General features: G+C 34.6%; 1 protein-coding gene across 3 annotated transcripts in view; it reads left to right on the top strand.

Moving 5' to 3' along the window:
* The window catches only part of LOC134839241 (leucine zipper protein 1-like), a 71,940-nt gene that overhangs the window by 19,852 nt on the left and 26,324 nt on the right, over window positions 1-25,764 (top strand). For 2 of the 3 annotated variants that reach the window (XM_063854729.1, XM_063854728.1), the window contains exons 6-7: window positions 10,463-10,945; window positions 11,566-11,661. In XM_063854729.1, coding sequence (XP_063710799.1) covers window positions 10,463-10,945; window positions 11,566-11,661 — 579 coding nt within the window. The remainder of the gene's footprint in view (window positions 1-10,462; window positions 10,946-11,565; window positions 11,662-25,764) is intronic. The other variant, XM_063854730.1, reaches the window with a different exon arrangement.

Genomic DNA, 25,764 nt, shown 5'->3' with positions numbered 1-25,764 from the left:
TGATTCTTCGAAAATGCAATGTCGTTGGGATTATCATTTTTTTTCGAGTACGTTCTGAAGAGCAAACTGATCAGGTGAGGAAAAATTAGAGAAATGATTTTGAGACTAAATGAAAATGGAAGTAAGCAGTATGAGTCATCGTGATTTCCATATATGGAAGTAGTACCAAATATGGAAAGATATTCCCTATATGGAAACTGCGCAGGCGTTACTACTACTATATAAATCCACCGTTTTCTACAAAAACCAATTTTTCCAATGGCAGCAGTTACGTGTCAAGCACTCCCCAGCTTTTTTTCAGATTATAATAATAAATCCTTGTTTTTGTCTGTTTCCAACGAAGTTCACGAAAACAACATAGAAACCCAAGATTATTGCGTGTCTACTCACAATTTTTTCTGTTCCTTGGGAAGTTGCAAATTTCATTTTATTTCAATAGGAGCATCTCTTAGCCAAAATCTTCGGAGATTAGACAAATATCAATACATATATCAAGAAATTGATTGTTTTTACACTTTTTACAAACACAGATTCTTTTCTGGTATTGTCACATCAAGTGGGGAAGTAATCAATCAGCTTAAATGTGGAGTTCAGCTTTATTTACGATGGAAAGGAGCTGAAAAACCACCAAGCATATCAGGGAAACGACTCGTTCGGTAAAAGTGCAAAAAACATTATCTAAGTTCTTATCAGAAGTTTGCATCTAGGCAAAATCTGCGCTCAGCATTTTTAGACATAAATCGAAAAGCTCAAAACTCAAAATATGAATCTGATATTTTCAAAATAAAAGATTGTTTTTTTGAAGGTTATGGTATTGTAAAACATTGAGCAAGTCAGTTTTTCTATTGATTTTTGATTTTTTTTCATAAATATATTGTCAGAGTTATTTTTAATTCAATTCAAATGCTGTTCAACGAATAGACTTAGGTTGCTCTTTATCACAAAATGCAGAAAATATTATCACTTTTTAACGAATATGCGTGTTTTTGAAAAAAAAACATTTCCCAGGACGCATTTTTTTCAAAATCTTTAGAAAACAAAAATATTTGCAAAACCCTAACTTCCTTTTCCTTATTGTTAAGTTATTGTTTAGAAATTATCAGTATTGATGATTTCGAATGCTTTTCCCCATCTTAATACTTTGTTTTCCTGACGTTTTTGATTTTTTACTGATCAAATTTAAAACAAAGGAATTCTTTAACTTTAGTTTTTGACTCTGCAAGAAAATTTTGCTACATTTTTTTTAAATGCGAAAAAAATTAATGAAGTTTTTCTTAAAAGGCGAGTTTTTTTGGATTTTTTAACAAGTGTGCAATAAAGAATTTGAAGATTTTTGCAATTTGAAGATGTTTGCAATCGTGGAAACATATGAAAAAATCAAATTTCTTTTTTTTGCAAATTCAAAAAACGCAACATTTTTTTGTTGAAAAACTTGTTAAATTATTGCTAAAAAGTTTTCATAATTGATGGCTTTGAGTCCTGTTCCCTATCTTAATACGTTGTTTTTTTGATATTTTTGATCAACATACACGCAAAAAAAAAGAGATTTCTGTATGATCGAATTTAAAACACAGAACTTTATTTACTTCAACTATTAACAGTTCAAGAAATTCCTGTTACAATTTTCTTTAAAATGCGAGAACACTTAATTAAATTACTCTTAATTTGCAAATTTTTCTTTGATATTCCTAACAAGCGTGCAAAAAAATTTATAAAAATTTTTGCTAGTTGCAAAAACTGTAAAGATTTTTTTAACAAATTTGCAAAATTTTTCGAGAAAAATTTCTGCATTATGCAATTTTTTTTCATGTTTTTTTTTAAAAAAACATGCAAAAATCAAACTTGCAAAAAACATGCAAAATTTACTACAATTATTAACAGTGCAAGAAATTCTTGTTACATTCTTATTTTAAATGTGAGAACATTTGATTAATTTTTTCTCAATTTGCGAGATTTTCTTTGATTTTCTTAACAAATGTGCAGAAAGAATACATGAAAAAATTTTTGCCAGTTGCAAAAACTGTAAAGGTTTTTTAACAACTTTGCAAAATTTTTTGAGAAAAATTTCTGCATGATGCAATTTTTTTCATTTTTTTTCAAAAAACATATACCAAAATCAAACTTCTTTTTCTTTTGCAAATGCAAAAACGCAAAAAATTATTGCAAAAAACTTGTTAAATTTTTGCCAAAAGTTTTCATAATTGGTGACTTTAAGTGCTATTCTCTATCTTAATACATTGTTTTTCTGATATTTTTGATCAACATACATGCAAATAGGAGATTTCTTTATGATCGAATTTAAAACACAGATTTTTAAATACTTAAATTATTAACAGTGCAAGAAATTCTTGTTACATTCTTCTTTTAAATGTGAGAAATCTTGATTAAAATTTTCTCAATTTGCGAAATTTTCTTTGATTTTCTTAACAAGTGTGCAGAAAAAATATATGAAAATGTTTGCAAGTTGCAAAAACTGTAAGGATTTTTTAACAAATTTGCGAACTGTTTCGAAAAAAATTTCTGCATGATGTAATTTTTTTCATGTTTGTTTTTAAAAAACATGCAAAAATCAGACTTCTTTTTAACATGCAAACGCAAAAAAGCAAAACTTTAATGCAGAAAACTTGTTAAATTATTGCTAACAATTTCTCATAATTGATGACTTTGAGTGCTATTCCCTATCTTAGTAAATTGTTTTTCAGATATTTTTGATCAACATACATGCAAAAAAGAAATTTTTTTATGATCGAAACTAAAACACAGAATTTCATTCTCTTTAATTATTAACAGTGCAAGAAATTGTTGATACAATTTTCTTTAAAACGAGAGAACACTTGATTAAGTTTTTCTTAATTGCAAACTTTTCTTTGATTGTCCTAACAAAAGTGCAAAAAAGTTTTACAAAATATTTTGAAAGTTGCAAAAACTGTAAGGATTTTTTAACAAACATGCAAAATTTTTCGAGAAAAATTTCTGCATGATGCAATTTTTTTCATGTTTTTTTTAAAAACAAGCAAAAATCAATTTTTTTTTTCGCAAAAACGCAAAAACGCAAAACATTAATGCAGAAAACTTGTTAAATTTTTGCTAACAATATTTCTCATCATTGATGACTTTGATTGCTATTCCCTATCTTAATAAATTTTTTTTCAGATATTTTTGATCAAGATACATGCAAAAAAGAACTTTTTTTTATGATCGAAACTAAAACACAGACGTTCATTTACTTTAATTATTAACAGTTTAAGAAATTCTTGATACAATTTTCTTTAAAACGAGAGAACACTTGATTAAGTTTTTCTTAATTGCAAACTTTTCTTTGATTGTTCTAACAAAAGTGCAAAAAAGTTATACAAAAATTTTTGCAAGTTGCAAAAACTGTAAGGATTTTTTAACAAACATGCAAAATTTTTCGAGAAAAATTTCTGCATGATGCAATTTTTTTCATGTTTTTTTTAAAAAACAAGCAAAAATCAATTTTTTTTTTCGCAAAAACGCAAAAACGCAAAACTTTAATGCAGAAAACTTGTTAAATTATTGCTAACAATATTTGTCATAATTGATGACTTTGATGGCTATTCCCTATCTTAATAAATTGTTTTTCAGATATTTTTGATCAAGATACATGCAAAAAAGAAATTTTTATGATCGAAACTAAAACCTAGAAGTTCATTTACTTTGATTAATAACAGTGCAAGAAAATTCTGTTACAATTCTCTTTAAAATGCGAAAACACTTGATTAAATTTTTGTTAATTTGCGAGTTTTCTTTGATTTTTTCAACAAGTATGCAAAAACATTATGAAATTTTTTGCATGATGCAAAAACTATTGTAAAATTTTAAACATGTGTGCAAAAGTTGTGATGATTTTTTATCTTGTGGGCGAAAATGTTGTAATCATATTTACAAAAAAAATTTTTAAATACTCACTAGTTCCAAAGTTAGTTTAGTTTTTAATCCGTGTGCAAATTTTTTATGACCTCTTGTCTTATCTCATTTTTCCTATTTGTTTAAATAAAACTACTAGATGCAAAGATATTAAAATAAAAAACACAAGACAACAACCAAAATATTTACAAATCAAAGAGCTGTAGAGCAGCTGAGGAATTTTGCAATTTCTCAAAAGAGCGCAAAACTGGTCTTGCATCCATCACCGGTGGTTGTCTTGGTGGTTCGCTGACTGGAGTTCTTGGCTCAGAGAACCCCTCATCCTCTTTGATGGTAATTGGGTTGTCCAAGGAAAGAGGAAGTCGTCGAACGGTTAGCCACATATCTAGAGCCAGGAAATTCGGGGTAGTTCATTACCACATGCTCAGCCACTTCCTCCATCATTTGCATTTCTCCAAGTTGGTTCTCTGTCATGGGTACTTGCCTCATATGAGAAGATCATTTTGAGCAAAAAATTGAGTAAAAGACACAGAGTATAAACAAAATTTTTAGTTTAGAGGGAAAATGTTGACGGAAGTTAAGTTGAAATGAAAGTATTAAGCTGTGAGAGGAGGTAGTTGACGGTAGTTAGGTTAAAAGCAAAATGGTTTTTAGATAGGAGTGAGGGGTACCTTCAACTCGAATGTGTGGGCTTAACCAATCAGAATTAGTTTTCCTTATTTGGATTGTAGTCGTGGCCAATCAGATTTTAGCTTCCTTTCATGGAATTTTTATGAAAAATCATGTCCAATCGGAAATAAAATTCCATTTTAGGTACATTTTACACATTGTCGTTTCCCATCACCAAAATGTTTTTTTTTGTTCTAGTCGTCGTATTCGATCAGAAAACCATAAAAGAAAATGTGCGTGAGTGGTGACGTCACGTCTATTCATAGAATGACGTCATGGCCATAAAAGGATAGTTGCGTAGGCGATGACATCATTGTTAGTATAAATAAGCTTATTTTATTGGGTTGAATCATTATTTTTATTTGCCAATCAGGAACAGTTAATTGAATTTTACTTCAAATTCACACTTCGCTACTTTGTGAAAAGAAAAAAGTTAGTTCTTTACTCAATTGGTACTTTAAATTTTTTAATTTGTGAAAATTTTTAAGGTCCTAAATTTTTTTTAGATAATGCCTGCTCTTATCCGAAACGAAAAAGTGAACTGTGGAAACTGTGCAAATATGTTTGTGCGTCAAAACGCAGCTTGACCTCAAAAAAAGTTCTAAAGGAGTTATTTCTTGACCTGATTGTAAGTATTCCACTTACAATCAACAAGAAATGAACTATCAAATGGCCAAGAAACATGCTCAACCAAGTTCGAAGAAGTCAATGGTTTGTTCTCCCTGTGAACAAGAGTTCCCAAGTTACTACTCTCTCCAACGACATCGGAGAGAGGAACATAGAGCAAAACAACGGAAACTCAGTGATACTGTAGCGGACTTGAACAAGATTGTGGATGAAGAAGGGAAAAATGGTGAAAAACTGAAGGAGGAACTTAGCGCTTGTCAACATTTTCTGGTGAATACGGAGATGGAAAATGGTAAACATAAGGTGTTTAATTTCCAAATGTCCAAGTTGGATACTAAAATAATCAACGATAAACTTGAAGAAGTATTCAACAAGCTCGTTTCTGCTATAAAATCAACATTGCTCTGGGGTTTGTTCTTCAAAATTTTGAGACTGGTGAAAGTCGATATTTCGACGCCTATGAAAACATTACTTTCTTTGAAAAATCCCATTTGCTATGTAACAAAGCAGTTTTAATTACAATCCAAGGAAAAGTGAAAAAATTTGATATTGTGGAGCAATGTTCCCAAAAACGTCAAAACACAAAGTGGCGATTCAAGTTGAATACTAACGTCACAATTTTTGCTGCTTGTCTCAAAAACATTCCCATAGGATGTCCGGATTCTGTCTTACCCGAACCTTAACTACGTCATATGCAAGTGAACTGTCTTTTATCTAACAAAGAAAAGGAACCTTAAAAAGATCATTTGTGTCTTTTCCGCGCCTTGGCAATGTACATGATTGGACACAAAGATCTCGACTCTCACACTTGTAGATACTTAACAGAACTTTTAACAAAGTCTGGTTATGATCCTTAAAGTTTTTTTGGAGTTTCAGTAGAAGACATAACGGTTGTCCCGGAAATTGTGCAAAGAAACATCTCTATATACAATTTTGATATCCAAGAAGGAGAATACGTAGGAGAACTAGCTCACCAAAGTAGCGGACGGAAGATTTGATACAACTGTTTAAATACTGAGATTTAACAATCATATCATTCATACAAATGATATGATATACATAGCTTCTTCAAATGTTTTCAGTGTCCAAGTTGTGACAATTTCTTCAATAAATTCGACAATTTTAACAAACATCTTCTGAGATGCAAGGATCGAGTGAGAAGTATTTACCCAAAGATTTTGTACGAGCTTTGAGAAACCGTATTTGAAAAACTAGTATGATTCAATCTACCAGTTTTTGAAGATAACAAACTTTTTAATAGCCTATCAATTTTCGATTTTGAGTCAGTTTGTGTTCCTACAGAGGAACTAAAAGAAACACAAACTACAACCTGAACTGGAAAACATGTTCCAAATTGAGTCTCTATATCATCAAATCCGATTGATGAACACCTCTTGTTGTACAACAAGGATCCAGAGAACTTGATAATTGACTTTGAAAGCAACCTCGAACTGCAAGTTGAAAAAAGTAAGCTGGAGATGACAACAAAATTTCAAGATACTGAAGTAGCTATCAGTGGGAAAATGAAAAAGAATTTTGATCAGCTAAATGAACGAGGTAAAAATTATTCAAGTTACCATTTCCAGTACAAAGAAGAACGCATTGAAGATTCGGAAGAAGCAGATATGTCAACAAAATTCTTGCGAATTCAGACAAAATCAACTCATTGATTTGAAACACCATCTGGAGAGATATGTAAATACCCTACCTATTTTTGAATTTAACAGCGGTAGATAGGATTTCAATTTGACAAGTCCTACTTAATCCCTTATTTGACTTGCGGTGAAGAACAAGAAAACCAGTCATCAAAAAGCAAACGATTTCATTTCCTTCAAGTTGGAGATGTACAATTTCTCGACATAATGAAGTTTCTGGGTGTTGCAACTACTCTGGATTCGTTTCTCAAAGCCTACAAAGCTAGCGAAACGAAAAGATTCTTCCCCTATGAGTGGTTTGACAACCCAGACAACCTTGATTTTCCCGAGGTGCCGCCGTATGAAGCCTTTTTCAGAAAAATTAGAAACAAAAATCCTCTAGACAAAGATTTTAAGGACTATGAGAAGCTGAGAAAGAGTGGGTTTGACAAACAACAAGCACTGAAAAAGCTTTAAGTCAAGACTGAGCCTCCATCTGGTTTGGATAATAACAATTACTTGACTGTGTCAAGAAAAACGGAATAACTGTGTTCAAAGACTTTTTGAAGTGGTACAACAACAAGGATGTTGTTCCAACCCTGGAATCAATGCAAAAATGATTCAGTTTTATCATAACAAGGGGATAGATATTGAAATTTGGATGTACACTTCGAAATCTAGCAAACATATGTTTACACAAATCTACTAATTACAAGTTTTATCCCTTTTGCGAAAGTGATAAAGATTTTTGTGAAAAAATACGAGAAGACATGACTAGTTACTGGTGGATTTTCCATTGTTTTCACTCAAAAAGCTGTGGTTGATGAAACAGTCATCAGAAATTTATCAAATGTTTGTATATCAATCGTTGGAAATGATGCAAGTCAGCTCTACTTATTTTCAATGTGTCAAAATATGCCAACAGGACTGTAAACGAGATGGGAGTTTGACAATAATATACAAAAACTCAAACCAGACATAATCGAACGCGCAATTTTGAGAATATGGTCAAGTCTTTTTACCAGGAAACAAGACCGGAATGTAGAAATGAGAGTTTTTTTACATCTGGAGAACCGAAAAAATCGACTGTTCTAATGTGGACGGTTATTTTGATCACTTTAAAACAGTGTTCGAAGCAATGGGATGTTACTTCCGCTTCTGTTCCTGTCCAGAAGCTCGCCCATCGTTAACAGATCAGGATATCTCACGAGGAAATAAGAAGAGAGAGATGGATGTAATAAGACGTGAATACATAAAAGAGAAAGGATACAAAGTTGAAGAAATGTGGGAGTGTGCGTGGTGGGAAAGTTTCAAAACCAATGACAAGATCAAAAATCTTGTCGGAATCCAGTTTCCTTACAAAAGACTTCTATCTACAGATTCTCTTCTAATAAAAATAAAAGATGGATTTCTTTTTGGTTATGTTCAGTGCGGTTTAGTTGTTACAGATGAGCTAAAATCAAAGTTTGCCAATTTCCTCCAATTTTGAAAAACACTGAACTTGGAAGAAAGAAATTGGAGACTACATGAAAAACTATGCAATCAAGAACGAAATGTTGAAGCATCCTCAGAGAAGGCTGATATCTATGTTCAAGCTAGAAAATGGAACAGTTATAACTTCTCTGCTTAACTTTTATTTTGAACTTGGCTTGCAGTGCACCAAAATTTACCGTTCTGATCAGTATAATCCACAAAAATGTTTCTTTAATTTCGTTTAATCAGTGGTTGATGCGAGAAGAGAGTGAGATAAAAACCTCTATCAGGAGTTGTAGCAGAAACAATGAAATTTTTGGGTATTTCCTCTCAGGGATATCAGATCATGGATAGATCCAGGCATACAATTACGAAGTATCTGAATGATAAAAAACGCATAAAGCGATCAATGAGTCATTGTTCAAAAGATTAAATACAGCTGAAAAAGAATTGTGCGTGGTGGAGTTGTTGAAATCAACCCTTGAGCACCGAGAACCCATCATTGTTGGCTTTTTCATACTTGAGTTTGCAAAACTGAGAATGTTGGAACTCTACTATAACTTCTATGACAAGTTATCTGATCTATAAAAGTTTGAAGAGTTGAAGATGGACAAAGACTCACTTTACTTGGCACTTGCTGAAGAAAACTTATATGACTGTATCAAACCAGAAAAAAAAGAGACATTTGGGGAAAAACGAGGGGAAATGACTGCAGGGACTTTTTCAAGGCAGATGCAAAAACGAATTTCTTCCCTCAAACGTGTAGCAGTATCCATAAAAAGCACGATAAGCCGGGGCTTTTCAAAGAAAAAATTAGGTGCACAGAAATGCTATGCTTCTGTAGCAAAACTTATTGCTGCTATGACAACAAGTCAGACAAGTTCAAAATCAGCAGTAAAGGTTTGAACAAACAAGTTCTAGAAGATTCTAGAGATGGACTCATGGCAAAGTACAAGAGAGTGCTCGATGAAGCAGTTAACCTCCTATCTACTAACTGAGGATTCATAACTATAAATCAAATGGTTGCTACATGCGAACAGACAAAGAAAGGACTAAGCTTTTTTTTATCCTAAAAGACAAGTTCAAGATGATAGAATTCATACAAAGCTATTGCACATATAAAAACTCATGCAACGTAGAAAATTTATAACTAGTGATGCAATGCGTTTCACTTCTTTACAAAGCAGTATTTTGTTGGTGTATTATTATAAAGTTGCGTTAAATTCAAATACGATGCAGTGATTTTTATACTTTCATTGTAATTTAATTTTTTTTCCAAAACTTGACTTCTTTTCGAAGTTTCAGTAGTTTTCAGGATAATTTCAAGTACATGTTTCAAAAAGTAAGATTGTTTATTAAATAATTAATAGGTCAAGTTATAACAAATCTTATCGTGTTTTGAAGTTTTTTTCGAAAATATTTTCGAAAAAAAACTCTCCATTTTTACCCAAAAACTCTTATCATTAACCTACCATGTACCAAAAAACTAATTACATAACCTTCATTACACAACCTATACGTAATTAACCTTTGATATTTAACAATTAGATAACAGGCGCCGAAATTTTTGCGAAAAAAACTAGACATTTCCACACAAAATCCAAAAAAGTTCGTTTTTTTTTACCATTCTCGTAGCATCACACAAACCATGAAATCCACCATTGGTTTTCCCTATCCTAATACATTGTAGACTCTATACCCAATGTTAATACATAGGTGGAAGACCGGATGCTCTATTCCCTATCTTAAAACATGGAGGTCTTCCCCCTCCCCCCACTTTAGCTCCAACATCTACTACTTATAACAAAGCCTTCATTGGCAAAAATGCGTATTCCAAGTAGAAGTTTCAATTTTTGTTCTGTTTTCAGCCTGATTTTCAATTGACTCTCATTCCCTCGCTTTAAAACTTTTTGGAGCTGTTTTTATTTTAGTATAGTTTTTTCAATTTTTTTAGAACCTTATTTCATTCAATCAACACCTGTTGCCCAAAAAAGTCCAAAAGTTTGATTATCAGAAATAGAAAAAGACGTCATTTTTATGTAGTTCCACTAGCCATGTTTTGGGTCATATGGCATAACATTTTAAAAATCATAGCATTTTAAATTGAATCATGGATCAATAAAGTACTCAACTGAAAAGATTCCCTCTCGAGTTATATATTTTTTGTTTAGAGTATCTTGAAAACGAGGTCAAACTAACTCGTAAGAGGTACGAAAACACCAAAGACGAACTACAAGAAAAATCCAGGCTGTTCGAAAAATTGATAGAGGAAAACGAAAGACTACGAATGAAACTTGGCGAACCTGAAAAACCCTCTTTCTTACTTGAAAAAATATACTCGAAAAACAGCAAAAATGTTGATTTTGCTGAGGATGCATTGCTGGCCAGTCATAATTCTAGCCAACCAGAGTCAACGACCATTAGATCCCGCCAATCACAGCTGGCACCGGCAAAAATTGGCCAATCACAAGAGAGAAACCGTGAAATACAAACGCCACTTACAGATCAAGATTCCTTTACGTCCAACAATTTGAAGTTTCTACGAGAACGACTCGTGGAACTGCGACAGAAGAATGAAAAATTGCAGGAAAAATATCATCAAGTGCAGTCAAGTTTACCCGAGGACGCGGGTGAAATGCAAAACAACATATCCAGTACGCCTATTTTTTTCACCTAGTCGCATTTGAGCTATAGTTAGGGCAATTGAGAAGTTCAGTCCAAGCTACTTAGTTATATCTAAAAAAAATAATAGACCAAAATTTAGAAGGGTGGATAGTTTGTAGCAGGCAATACTATGGCCTTCAGAGGTCTAGAATTTTAGAAAAAAGAGGCTGAAAAGTTTTTAAAAACTATAATCAAAATCAGCTGATACACCTCGGCAAAACCTATGCACGAGCTATTTTTTCCAAAAATTGGTCTTCGTCAAAAAAATTTAGGAGACAAGGGTCTTAAATTATTTTGGGGAAAGTTGAAAAATAAATTCAAAGTTTTTTTGAAAAACCCCACCCCTCGAGAAAATCCTAGATCAGCGCCTGTTTCAGGAGAATTAAATTTTTTGTCAAAAACAGCCCTACAAGTATGCCCAACATGGCATTACTGGCTGGTTTTCTCAAACGTTTATGGGATGCAGAGACTCTTCGGAAAGCTGGATAGACTTTTATACTGTTTCTGGAAATCTCAGTCAATTAATTTGATTTAAAGAGTTTTAAAAATTGGGAGAAAAACTCACGATAAATTTTTTGAAATAGCGTAAAAATTTTTGCTTGTGTTCAAGATCTCGAAACTGAGCATGAGCATTTGGTCTCGGTTTTTGACGAGGCAGATCGTGAAATAGAGAGCATGATTAACAACATAGCTCACTGTAGTGCAGGTAAAAAGACTAACCAACCTGTGATAACCCTATTCTGCGGAGCGTGTTAAGAAGAAGAATAAGATGGATAATGTAAATTTACTGTTGTTAGTTTTGTCCTGTTCTTAGTTAATAACTGATAGTTTGTTACTGCTTTTCAGTATGAGATATGAACACACTGAACAACTCAAACTTTAGTGTTGGACAACAACGCATGACCTTGACCACTTACATAATAATAACATAATAAATAGTTAGCACATATGGTTACTGCAGATGCAGTAGTTATCAACTGTCCTCAAGGTTGTGTATTACAGATGGCTGCACTACCACATTCCCCCTTGGGCAAAATAAAATTTTATCTACTATATTTAAAATTTTATAAGTAACAATAATATGAGTTTTTCCAGCTCAGTTTCTTGTGGTACCATAGGTGTATGCCTTTTATCAGTTTTTCTTCTCTATTTCCTTTTTCTTTATTTCTAATGGCACTTTCCATTGATTGCTCCATGGTTGTGTCGTATCCAGCGCGGCATACCCAAACTTTTTTCTGAATAAGTGGCGTTCCAGCAGCTTCAGACGGGTCTCCATTGGGTTGTTTTTATCAGTTTTCACATTCGCCAGACCAAGTCTGTATTGTTCTAACGCCATTTCGTTAATAGCATTCTCGTCATCCGCGGAAATATGTTTTACTGAGTGTTTCACTGGGCTGCCAAATCTTTTCGGCCCTTGATTTTTCGTGGCTCGTGTACTACGTCTGACGTTTGTGCCTCCTTGTTCATCAACCGCCGAGTCGTCTGAAACTCCTGACGGTGATCCTAGTTCGACTTCATTCTTGTCTTCCACTTTAGATTTGACAATCTCCTCCGCTGTCATTTGCAGACCTCTGTTCAGCACTTGATCGGCTAAGTTTTGCCATTCTTCCTCCCCCATGTCTTGTTTCTGGAACGCATTCAAGATTGCACCCGGTGACGTATCTCTTGTTATGCGTTTCTTAGAGGGTACACTTTTGGTGCCCGAGCTGCCTGCACAATTCGCTTGATCTCCATCTGATTGTTTTGTATTGATACTATCTTCTGCTGCTACCGCAGCTTTCTTTTTTCCTTTGCCCTTGTTTTTGAGTGTTTGCTCTCTTTTGTCCCGTGATTCCCCTGTCGGGTTTATCGCAACCTGTTCCTGTGTCTTTGGGCCCCCGAGATTGGGCTTGGCACGCTTGATTGCCAAATTTAGGCCCCCACCGACTGGTGTTTCACGTGATGTTACGACCTCTTCGCTGTTTTGAAACGATTCTTTCGTCTGTTCACTTGGTGTATTCCAGTCCTCCTCTTCGGACAGTGTGTCTTCCAAGACATCCTCATCCTTCTTCTGATGTTTGCTTTTTGGCTCCGCCAGTGGGCTTTGGGCCTTCTCCTTCTGCGTTGTTCCCTCTTTGGGTGATCTCATAGGGGAACCTTGTATCTTCGACAGGTCACTTTTTCTATATACTGCCCCTGCAGCTGTTGTCACCGTCTTTGATGACTCGGATGCAACCTTCCCCTTAAATGGCTTTGTCAGCGCTGCTCCACTTTTCCTCGTTTCGTCCCTGCGACTGAGGTTTTGGGTGTTCCAATCTGACCCCTTGGGCTTGTCTTCTACAAATCCCTTTTCCCATGAATAGAGTAACTCCTTCCTTAACTCAGGGTCAATTGTACTTGTGTCATCTACTAGTTGTGAAAGGCTGGGTCCATCATATCTGCGTCGTTCCGCGTTCCAATTCGCGTTCGCCTCCAACAAGTTTCGTAGAGTTCTCGCTCTGTTTCTCTCCTGAGTTGTCAAACTAGCTTGTTTGAATAGGGGGCTGACTTCTCTGCTTCTCTGTCCTTTTTTCACGATCTTTAGAGCATCTCGAGACTGATCAATCCTCTTCTTGAGTTGGCTTGCGGTTAAAGCTGACCTCTCCAGATGCTGTTTATCTAAATTATCAGAAAACTCTACAAATTTATCCCGTATGATTTTGAATTCTGTTTTCGGTAGTCGATTGAAGTGTGCTGCAAACGGTGATTTCTGTATGGTTTTTTGTTTTATCCATCGCAAATCCCTAATGATTGTACTAAGGCATAACTTTATTGACTTTACATTCTCTTCCAATAGCATCACCCCCAAGCGCCTTTTAATAGTTTGGATTGTCCTTTCTACTAAACCGCACCCGCGGTGGTCACCCACCGGGCAGAACTTCTGTTCAATGTTGTGTTCGAGACAGAATTTTTTCATGGCTTTTCCTTTAAATCCGGAAAACTGGTCGGTTTTTATCGATTCTGGTATGCCATGCGTATCTATGTACGACCTTAGGAATTTTATAGTTGATTTACCCCCCGTTGATTTGGTTACTTTCACCGACGGAAATTTTGAAAACCGATCAATTGCTACCAATAAGTAGATTTTCTTTCCTTTATGGTCTTCTAAAGGTCCTGCATAATCTAATTGGACTTCCTGTCCTGGCTGCGATAGCAGTGGCAATGGTTGGGAAGAGTTTTTCGGTATAATGTATTTTGCATTCTTACCATAGCGTGTACATTCTCTGCACTCTTCAGCGAGGTTTACGATGTCTTTATGCATATGGGGCCACCACAGATAATTTGATACATCAATCATTGCCTCCTGTCCCGGATGTCCTCTATGTATGCGCTTCAACACTGCTTGGCGCAATTGAGCTGGTACTGCTATTCTGTTATCTACGAGAATGCAATCGTCGACTACTGAAAGTTGGTTCCACAACGGGTTTGTGTATGGGCCCATTAGCTCAAATCCCGCCCGATCCTTTCTCTCTATTACTCGACGTAGTCGGTCCATCCAGACATCCTCCGATATGAGTTCGGCCAACAGCGTCTTATCAAATAATTTTGATAAGGTAAAGTTTCCAGGGTCTCCTACGTCTGTTAATGCGCTTGCCAGTTGGGTTTTTCCCTCTTTAATTCTTCTCGAGGTTTGAACCGCGCTCACTTCCGGTCCAAAATCGTCATCATCTGCTGTTAGATCCACTTCAATGATTGATTTCGCTGGTGAACCTCTCGGACTGCTCGTTACCATCTGCGTCATCGCCTCTAGCTCTCTGATATTTCCCGGTAGTTCTTGATCTTTACTAACTAGGTCCCAAATGGATAGCAAATTTTTCGTTTCTTCGGCATCTTTCTCCCATATCGCTGCCCGTGCAGTACAACTGTCCTCGTCAAAACTGTCTTCCGTTCTATCTAGAGTTCTTCTAATTCGACATGTTCTATGGAATGTAGTTTCGGTTATCTCAGCTTCCGCTACTTGATCGTTTTCCTCCTGTGTCTGTGTCCTACCGTCTTCTATTCTCACCGATTTCTTCTTCATCCTTCCATCCTCCATTTTTTCTGAGATTACTCTTCTGTTTTTTACTAAATTAACCGACTGTATTGCTCTGTTGAAATTGACACGAGTGTTTTTCTGTTTCAACACGTTCTTGTCTGTCAAGAAATCTGAATCTCCCCCGTTCTCGTTCCGGTCGAGCTTTGTTCGGTTTTTGACCGTTCTGTTGCTATAGCAACCACGCCTGGATTCTAATAATTTCTCTTCTCTTTTCTGTTTTTGAGAATATTCTAGAATCTTTTCACTCGGAATTTTTACATCCGTATCACTTAACCGACTGTATAAGCAGTCGAGTGCTCTATGAAAACACTCAATTGAAGTGACTACAAATTTTTCATCCAGTTTTGTTTCAGGCCAAGGTTCTCCTGATGGTTCTCTAGATAGATAATCTACTATTCCCATATCCTTACCTGGAATATGGACAATTTTGAACTGGTATGGCAGTAATCTATCCACCCATCTTGTTAATCTGGATTGATATGTTTTGTTAGACTTGTTGCCTTCTAAGGCAGATGTTAATGCCTTATGATCAGTAACTATTACAAATTCCTTTCCTAATAGGTAATGTTTGAAACGATCCACTGACCATACCACTGCTAATAGTTCAAGTTCGTTGGTAGAATACTTTTTTTCTTGATTGTTCAGGTAGCGCGACGCGAATGCGATCGGAATCCACTCATTTTTCTCCGTCTGCTGTTCTAAAGATGCACCCAGTCCACTGTGACTTGCATCGCATTTTACTCGAGTATCCCGGTTTGGGTCGTAATAATTCAGTTTAGCAATGTTTGCTACTGCTTTTTTTATTTCCTCGAACACCTCATTGTGTTCTGTTCCCCATTCAAATTTTTTTACTGGGATTTTAATATTTTTCAGTTTTTTCTTTTCATTTTCTTCACGCAATAATGGTCTGAGTTTTTCTGTCAAATTAGCTGCATTCGGTATAAACTTTGCAAGGTGGTTAATGCTACCTAGAAAAGATCTAAGCTGTTTGAGTGACTTTGGATGTTCTAACTTTAGGATAGCCTCCGTTTTTGTAATTTTAGGAGTAACCCCACTTTCCGAAAGTTTATGTCCTAGCCAATTAACTTCTGTTTTGAAGAATTCACATTTTACCAATTTCAGCGATAAGTTCTCCTTATCGAGCTTGCTTAAGACATCAATAATTAGTTTTTCATGTTCTATTTCCGATCCTTTCGAAACAATTAATATGTCATCCAAGAAACAAAACGTATTCTTAGAATGATTCAGCGTCCGATCCATTGCTTTTTGAAATTCGGCTGGCATATCAGCTAGACCATAGAATCCCGTCAGAAATCTATAGGTACCCGTGGCTTTCCCCCCTACGATGTTGAAATTGCACTGTCTTGCAGTTTGTGGATTCAACTTTAGCTGACTATATGCGTATTTCAAATCTAACACGGTGAAGAACAAGGTACCTGCTGTTTGCGCAGTTACTATCTGACTGACCCCATCTAGTAATTCTTCCACATTCGGCATCTGATACTTATTTTTGTATAATTGTCTGTTGATGGGTTTTGCGTCCAATGCCAATTTAATTGTATCATCTTTCTTCACTGTGATAACAATAGGGGCTATGAAACAATCACTGGTACATTTATCCAATTTCTGAATATGTCCTTCTAATAATAGTTTTTCAATTTCCTTTTCGACTTTCCCTTGCACATGGATCGGTATTCTCCTCCCTTTCTCTTGAATCGGGCAGAGAGGATATTTGAATGTTGTGTTCACGACGTGATTTGCTGATCTTCCTTTTCTATCAAACAGTGATTTAAAATTTTTGTAGAATTTTTCTTTCCACGGATCCGACTGTTCGCACAGCATGATATCAAATCTGGATTTTTTCGTTGGAGCGGGTCTTTGTGTAGTGGTTATGCCTATCTTGTTTTGTAGGTCTAACCCTAGTATACATCGCGTCCTTCGTTCAGTAATCAGAAAAGTAGCCTTTGGGACTTCCCAACCGGCGGATCTTATGTTGGCCTTCACCGCCCCCAATATTGCTATTGGTTTTTTATTATAGTCCACGAATTGCGCTGGTAAATACAATTTCTCGACTGGAGTAAATTGTATTTTTTCTGATAACTCAAGAATTTGTTTTGCTACTGTCCAATTTATGAATGAAATTGGACTACCGGTGTCCACCGTCATATTTATTATCTGATTGTCGATTCGGATTAAAGCCTTCAGTGACTTCATCCTTCCTGATGATGAGTCATTCCGTATGTCAATCTTTTTCGTTTCTAGTTCGTTAACCCCGCTGTTTTCTTTCATTTTTTCATCAATGTATCTGTTGATCATCTCTACTTCGCTGTCTTTCTGTTCCACTGCCATAACCTCGAATTCTTCGCATGAATCGAATGTTTGTATCAGATTACATTCTCCTTCCGAACTCTCTGTATTTTCAGTTATTTCACTGACCTGTTGTGACCGACACATTCGAGCAAAATGATTTGGTTTGTTGCAATTCTTACACTGTTTTCCCATCGCTGCACAATTTTTCAAGTGACCATCTACAAATGGTCTACCACACCTATTGCAGGGTTTTCTGTCCTCTGAGTTACTGTTGTTTGGTAACCCTCTCCCCTCTTGTTGTTTCCGTCTATTTCTTTCACGATAGGGTTTTCTATTGCTTTGATTCCTGTTACCAACCACCATAATTGGTTCTTGTTTGACTTTAATCTGTGGTCCTTGGTGAAGTGTTGCTTGTGCAGTTCCCAGAGTAGTTTTCTGAAATGCTTGAGTCGATTGTTTACTCTGCTCAAATTTTATCGCCCTTTTTAATACTTCTTCGGGAGGTAGCGTTTCGAACGTGAGTGTATCCTGTAGAACTGGGCTTCGCATTTTCGAAATAAAGAGATCTCTGACCAATTCGTCTTCCAAAGTGTCCAATGCTGACTTAGCTGCTTGTGCAGTTAGTGCTGCATGAAATGATTCTAAAGATTCTCCTACTTCCTGTGCTCTATTGAATAATTTGTACCGCTCGTACGTAATACTTTGGCATTTTTCAAAAGTTTCCTTTGCCAATCTAACCATCTCCTTAAACTGCAGTTTCGAAATTTCCACATGTGGATTTTTCTGAACAAATCTTTTCTTTCCTTCAGTCCCAAACGCAAGAAATAGTCTAGATACTAATCGCTTTTGAACTTCGTTGTAGTAAATATTGTGGCCCACCTTGGGTCCTCTTTCTCTTCGCTCTTCATTCTCAGCTGCCACTCTATCTCTCAACAATCTATCCCTTGCTTCTCTTGCTGCTGTTGCAGCAGCAGATTCGCCGTCTCTGGGTGTTTCTGGACGGGGTTCCGGCTCCTCTAATACTGGTTTGGGATCTTCCAGCATAACTTCAGGGTTTACATTTTCTTTTACTGTCACCGCCATCAGAAACTGATCTAACCATACTTTAAAATTCCAAGGTGGATCTGAGTTCGCTGTGGTCCAATATACAGGAATTCCTATGTCCGTTCTGTTATCCTGAGCAAAGAATCCTGCTGGCTGCGCCATGTGATAACCCTATTCTGCGGAGCGTGTTAAGAAGAAGAATAAGATGGATAATGTAAATTTACTGTTGTTAGTTTTGTCCTGTTCTTAGTTAATAACTGATAGTTTGTTACTGCTTTTCAGTATGAGATATGAACACACTGAACAACTCAAACTTTAGTGTTGGACAACAACGCATGACCTTGACCACTTACATAATAATAACATAATAAATAGTTAGCACATATGGTTACTGCAGATGCAGTAGTTATCAACTGTCCTCAAGGTTGTGTATTACAGATGGCTGCACTACCACACAACCTTCAGAATATATGACTACACACTTGGTTGACATTATGATTAACTAATAACTGCTTAACTTACCGATTTCAAATCAAAAACTGTGTCTGTTTATAATTTCTTTTTTTTCAGTTGATTTGCCATAAAAAGATGAAAGTTGACCATACAACTACAAAAAAGTCTGATCGCCTATAAGCAGACGTTTCATTATTTGATTTTTATTGTGCCGACCTTTTGAAAAAGGGGGAGAAACTTTGTATTCAAGTGTGTTTTAGTTTTTTGTCTTTCGAAAAATTATGTACCAAAAATATTAATGGGACTCGAGTGATATATCATATTAAATCTCTTTCAGAACGACAGAAACAAAATTTCCAAAAAAGTCTAAACTCGAGCAAATAATGCGAGCGAGCAGGCTTACAATTGCTTATTTTTGCTTAATTTAGGACGTTTAACTTAGTTTTAGTCAAGTAAAATTGTTTTTGGAATTTTTTCAAAGCGCCATTTGGGAGTGAAAGTTTCAAATATTTAAAAAAGTTTTGTTAATTTTTTTTCTTCAATTTTTGAATTTTTGTCATTTTTTTTTTGATTTCTTAGTCATTTTTTTTGAAAAAGTGGTGTTACTATGGTTGTCAGACGAATACTCCAGTTTTTTCGTTCAGACTGTTTTAAAACAACAGACATTTTTTTTTATTGTTCCGACCATTTGAAAAATGGGTGGCACTTTGTATTCGGGTGTTTTAATATCTATATCTATGCTTGGTTTCAAAATATCTATGCTTGGTTTCCGAATATTGATGTTGGAAGAAAGTGAAGGATTTTTTGTTGCGACTTCTGAAAAAAAGACCGATCATCTATGCTTGTTGTTCAAATATGTATGCTTGTCGTCCGAATATATTTGACCGACTACTTTGTACAAAAAAATCCTATAACTTTGTACAAAAAAATCAGGGTTAATTTTTTTTTTAATTTTGAGCCCTGAGCACCATTATTTTTTTTCAAACTGTGTAAAAAATCCGTCAAAATTGCAAGTTGAAAAGTAACAACTTGTCTGGAGAATAAATCACCGCGAGCACAAAAATTCCGTCAATTTCTTCGTCAGAATAGCAAGCAAAGATGGCTATCTTTGCTTGCTATTCTGACGAAGAAATTGACGGATTTTTTGTGCTCGCGGTGATTTATTCTCCAGACAAGTTGTTACTTTTCAACTTGCAATTTTGACGGATTTTTTACACAGTTTGAAAAAAAAATAATGGTGCTCAGGGCTCAAAATTAAAAAAAATTAACCCTGATTTTTTTGTACAAAGTTATTGTTGTTTGACTTTTGGAACCTGATCTAAACTACATTTTATGATTGGATAAATTAGATATTTTACCAATGTAAAGTATTTAATATTAACCAATCATGATCCATCTAACTAACAACCCACTTATTTGTAAGTGCTGAAGTTACTTGTAATTTCAGCACCAGAGAGATTTTAATTTAACTTAGAAATTAGTTGGACTCTCCCGAGCACTTCAGCAGCCGCAATAAACCAGTATACCCTAGATCTATTGAGCCTAGCAGAGACTAGTTAAACAACCTGAGACTAGATAGTATAAGAGTAAGATTAGGATCGGTATTAGACTAAGAAGTTGCACGAATCTATCCGGCCGAAAATAAGATAACGTGACGAGCAGACGGTGTACCCTATCCGAAATTACTCTATGAGTTATACACTCCAGTCATAACTCATCTGGTGCGACCATAAGTCTCGAACAAGACCTTAATAGCTTAGAATTAACCAAAATAGATTAGAAATTAGACAAAAACATTTACAAAATGTTATACGACAATAATTTAATCGAAATGTCTCTACGACTCAATAGATCAGAGCCAATATTCCGAACCATAACAGAACTACCCGGAATTGGAAGAAGACCTCGAACCAGAGACGACATACGACAAAGTAGAAACTTGCCATATAGCTATATGATAGTTAGGCAAAAACCAGAACAAACTTTTATATTTAGAATACTACTAGCAATGAATTTAGATTTTCATTTGCAAACCTAAAATTTTGAAGTCAATCCTCAAAATCATTACAGGCGCTAAACAAAATTATTAATATACAATAACGATTGATAAAAAGATCTAAGATCGTTTTCCTAAAACTCTGCAGTAATATACAAAACATGTTTGAAAAATATTTATTGAAAAATAAAAAATAAAAATTAGTAGCATGACAATAAATGGTTAGTAATTATAAATCATCCTGTTGTTCCAGCTCCATCACCTAAAACATAACAGCAATCATAAACCCACTAATATCATAAAAATACTAAATCTTTTCTTTACACAAATTTAAAACATTTTAAACTTAAATTCACTTAATTTTAAAACCAGATCATCAAGGCTTATCCTTGGATCTTAAATCATTTTCTACTTAATTAAATTTCAAATTTGATCATCAAGGCTTATCCTTGGATCAAACAGAACAACTTTGTTCTCCCCCACCCACTTAATTAGTGTCTAACGACCTCAAACGTCGATTCACTACCCAACCCTTTCTAAAGACCTAAGACTAATAGAAATTTTTAAACAAAACTAATCATTCAAATTAGGATAAACAGTGAAGAACTTCGGTTATTCATCCTTCACTTGACCCCCCCTCTTACCAGACCCAGGATAAATCTTAGACTTAGTAAGTTTAAAATAGTATCTAACGAACTACTCGCGTTCTAATTATACCTGAACCTTGTGGATCGATTTACTATTCTCCAACCCTTGAACACAATCACTACCCCTAAGTAAGATTAAGTAAGTTAACACCTTAACTTATACTAGCCACGAGAAAGTAAAAAATCATTCTTCGGAATCGATATACTTTTCTCTCCAACCCTGAACAAATAGACCCAGGTTAAGCTAACCAAAAAATCGTAAGAACTAACAGTTTAGGAAAATAGAAATCATTTAACAACCTTTTGCATCCGTCATCCTAAACCTTATGTCATTTAAAAACCTAGGAAATAAACAAACAATCGTTTTACACAATTGTGAAATAGATAACAAAAAATACGACCTTGTAATCACACCTCATACACAAACAGTTGGATACATTCGAACAAAACGACAAACACTAAAAAGAAAAATAAAAACGAAACAAAGACAAATAACACGAAAAAGATTTTCAAAAAATCGAAACGCATTTTCAGAATCAGAAACCAACAGTTTAGACGAACTTTACAAACTAAAAGAATCAATAGATAAAAATTGCCCACTTCACGATCAATTATATTTTTCTGACTCAGAAACAACTTCAAATTCATCAAAAAGAGGAAAAAGAAGAATAAAAAAGCAGTATAAACACAAACCAGTACATTTATACAATTGGAATCAACCAATTCGACACATTAATAATTACATATTAACAGTCATCGAACGAAAAAATGAGCTCAACGCACACCCCAGGTGACGAAACCCCAGATGATGATGAAATCTTTCCTTTTATAGTAGATGCAACCACTGATAGACGACAGCATATATTTTGCAAAAATTTACTATTAAATTTATTTGAACCCGGAATCAGTCCATGTAAAACAGAGTTCCCAGATGTAAAAATCAAAAGACAAATCATAGACCACTACTTAAAAGATATATGCAACATAACACAACAGTATGGAATTTACTCCATAGAATTCACCTCACCAAACCATAATCATAGAAAATATACAATTCAAACAGACGATCTTGATTTAGAATTTTCAAAAGTTTTTTCAGAATATATAAAAAGCATCCAATATCATAACTCACAAAGAGCAAACTCCATATTCACCAATGAAGTTTTCGCAATAATATATAGTTATATTTCGATATTAGAAAACGAAATCCCAATAACAAATGTCTCACCGACAGAAACATCTAAACATTTAAGAGTACGACATGAAATCACACTATTCTCTAGTTATTTAAACATTATTAAAGAAAATTTCACGAAAGACGACGTTTCACAACATACAAAACACGATCTACAAAAAATTTTGGCATGGTTCATAATAGATTATTTCACACACAATATTGATTTAATTGCACAAGCAAGAAAAAATTTTAGACCCCAAAACTCGAACGATGATACCGCTATCACAGAACAATCAGATTATGTTTGGGACCCCGAATGGTCTCATCCCGCATTTATAAGCTTCCCACAATCAATCTCAAGTCAAGCAATAAGTACGATATCTTACATAAGAGATTATGTAAAAGTAATACCATTCACCATTGATGCAACACCATTAAACTATAATACATTTTTGCCCGATACACAAAATAATAGTTTAAACTCTACAGTCATACACAACGAAAACCTCAATGGAACTAGGAATCTTACTCAACAAGATATCCAGACACCATCACACTTCATAAATGAAGAAATTGTACACACAACAACTACACAACAAAGTATTTCACCAATACGCCCAAATTTAACAACACCAAGAAATACAAATCCTTCACAAACACAGGTAACCTTACAATCAACCGTTAAACCTTCGGTTGCCCCTAAATATTCACATATGGATTACCAAACATACAGACCCATGACAATACCATCAAAAACACGCAAAACATTCACTAGAAACAACTTTGCAGACCATAATTATAATTATACACATCCATCAAAAACATATAATCAACCACAAAGAAATTTTAACCAATATACAAGATCTCGAAATTGGGATAACCCAATGACCCAACCTAATTCAATAAATTTCCAAACAAATCCTCCACAGGATCACCGTGAAAATTACCCATTTTTTCAACAAAATAAAAATAAAAAACAGTTCAAATGGATTATTTATCCTCAGATGATGATTTCTTACAACCAGATATATTTGCACCAAATACTCAAGAATATCGTAGACAAGAAATACAGAAAACACGTACAAATCATAGAAATTTTTCTCCACAACCAATAGATGCACAACATCAACAACCAATTCAACAACAAAATCTAATTAATACACAATCTTTTCAACCAATTCAACAACAAAATCCAATGACTGCACACTCGTATCAACCATCACAAATGCAAAATGAAATACCACTCCCATATTATCTCCAACAACATGAAATAACAAGAAACCAACTTTCAAATTTTTCTCAAATGCCAAATGCAGCAGAATCATTACAAATGACAATGAATCCATACCTTATGGGTGGATCATCAATAACATCAAACAAACCTTTAATGGTTTTCACAGGAACAGACCCTGAATACTCTGTAGAAGATTATTTAAATGCAGTAACAGCAAACCTGATTTTAAATATTGGACCTGAACCAATTAATACGCCACTACATCAAAACTGGATACATCGACGCACAGCGTTAATACAAACAACCTTAGATGGCGCAGCCCAAAAATGGTTTTCAGTACTACCTCTAGAAATAAAATCAAACTGGAAAAGGTTTACACAGGAATTTTCAAAAATGTTTGACTCCGAAAGAAACAAACAACAACAAAGAGTTTTATGTAATGAAATTCGCAGATTACCAAACGAAACCATCAAGCAATTAGCAGTACGAATCGAAACACTAGTTCGAAAAGCATATTCACTAAATACACACGACTATAAAAACACAAAGATGACAGAAATCTTAATGATGACCTTAACACCACAATTAAGGAAAATAGCAATAAAAAAGAGAGCATCCCATCCTTCTTCAATTCGAGAACCCGATTTAGATTTTCGAAAACTAGTAGACAAATTAGAACAAGCAGAAATCACGATGAAACTAGAAGAAACGGAAAATCTGAAATTACAATACGTTAACAGAATTGAAACGACTCCCACTAATATTAATAATATACAGGAATCAGAGACAGACCTCGTTGAAAAAATCACTGAAATACTCAATATTTACGAAAAGAACCCAAACTTTAAAGGCAAACCATCTTTCAAAAAATGGTGTAATTATTGCCGACGATACGGACATAGTATTTCCGAATGTAGACAAAAACAGCAAGACAATCAAAATAAACCTCAAAAATATAAAGAACCAAATAAATCATTCTATCAATACATGAAAAAAGATCAAAATCTACCGAACAAAACAGTCTACAGCAACAACAGTTCAGGAAAACCACTCCCGAACAATACAAATTATACAAGAAATCAATCACCATATAACTCAAGTTATAGAGGAAGATCGCCAGAACGAAGAAACACACAAAATTCATCACAAAATCACTACAATAGACCAAATAGTAGAAGTAACTACTCCAGATCAAATTCAAATACACAACGATTTGTTTCTAGATCTAATTCCCAATCAAGAAATAACAACTATCCAAACAACCAATCACGAAATTCATCATACAATAGGAATAGAAACTACTCCTATAATCGAAATAGAAGTTATTCAAACAACCGAAACCAGAATTACCCGAACAATCAATCAAGGAATAACTCATATAATAGATCGAACTATAACAGACCAAACAATAATTACCAAAACAGATCGCGAAATAATTCACAAAATCGACACTCAAGTTATAATAATCGTTATAGAAATTATTCCCAATCACCACACCGGAATAATAATAACTATAATAATTCTAATAATCGCCACAGAAGTAGTACACCTAAACATCAAAGACATATTAATCAAGTACAATCTAATCCAGAAACAACATCAGACCCTCCAGGTATTGATGACACAGTAACTGATACGTTACAACTCAATCAAATAAACTGTACATCATCAGATTCAGAAAGTGATACAGAAAACACTCTTTCTATCAATATGATAAAAGTCGAAAATGACTATGAATCTGTCATATATGAACAACCTTTTTCAACACACATATATGAAAATCAATCAGAATATCTTCAAAATTATTACACTACACCCATAAATTCCACACCAACGACGCAAGAAACAAATGAGATTAACACTACAAATCAAACCAATAAAAATATCAAAACAA

The sequence above is a fragment of the Symsagittifera roscoffensis genome, chromosome 2 (genome assembly GCF_963678635.1).
Source record: "Symsagittifera roscoffensis chromosome 2, txSymRosc1.1, whole genome shotgun sequence".
In the NCBI taxonomy this organism is placed as follows: domain Eukaryota; kingdom Metazoa; phylum Xenacoelomorpha; order Acoela; family Convolutidae; genus Symsagittifera; species Symsagittifera roscoffensis.
This window is presented reverse-complemented; position numbering and strand designations above follow the sequence as displayed.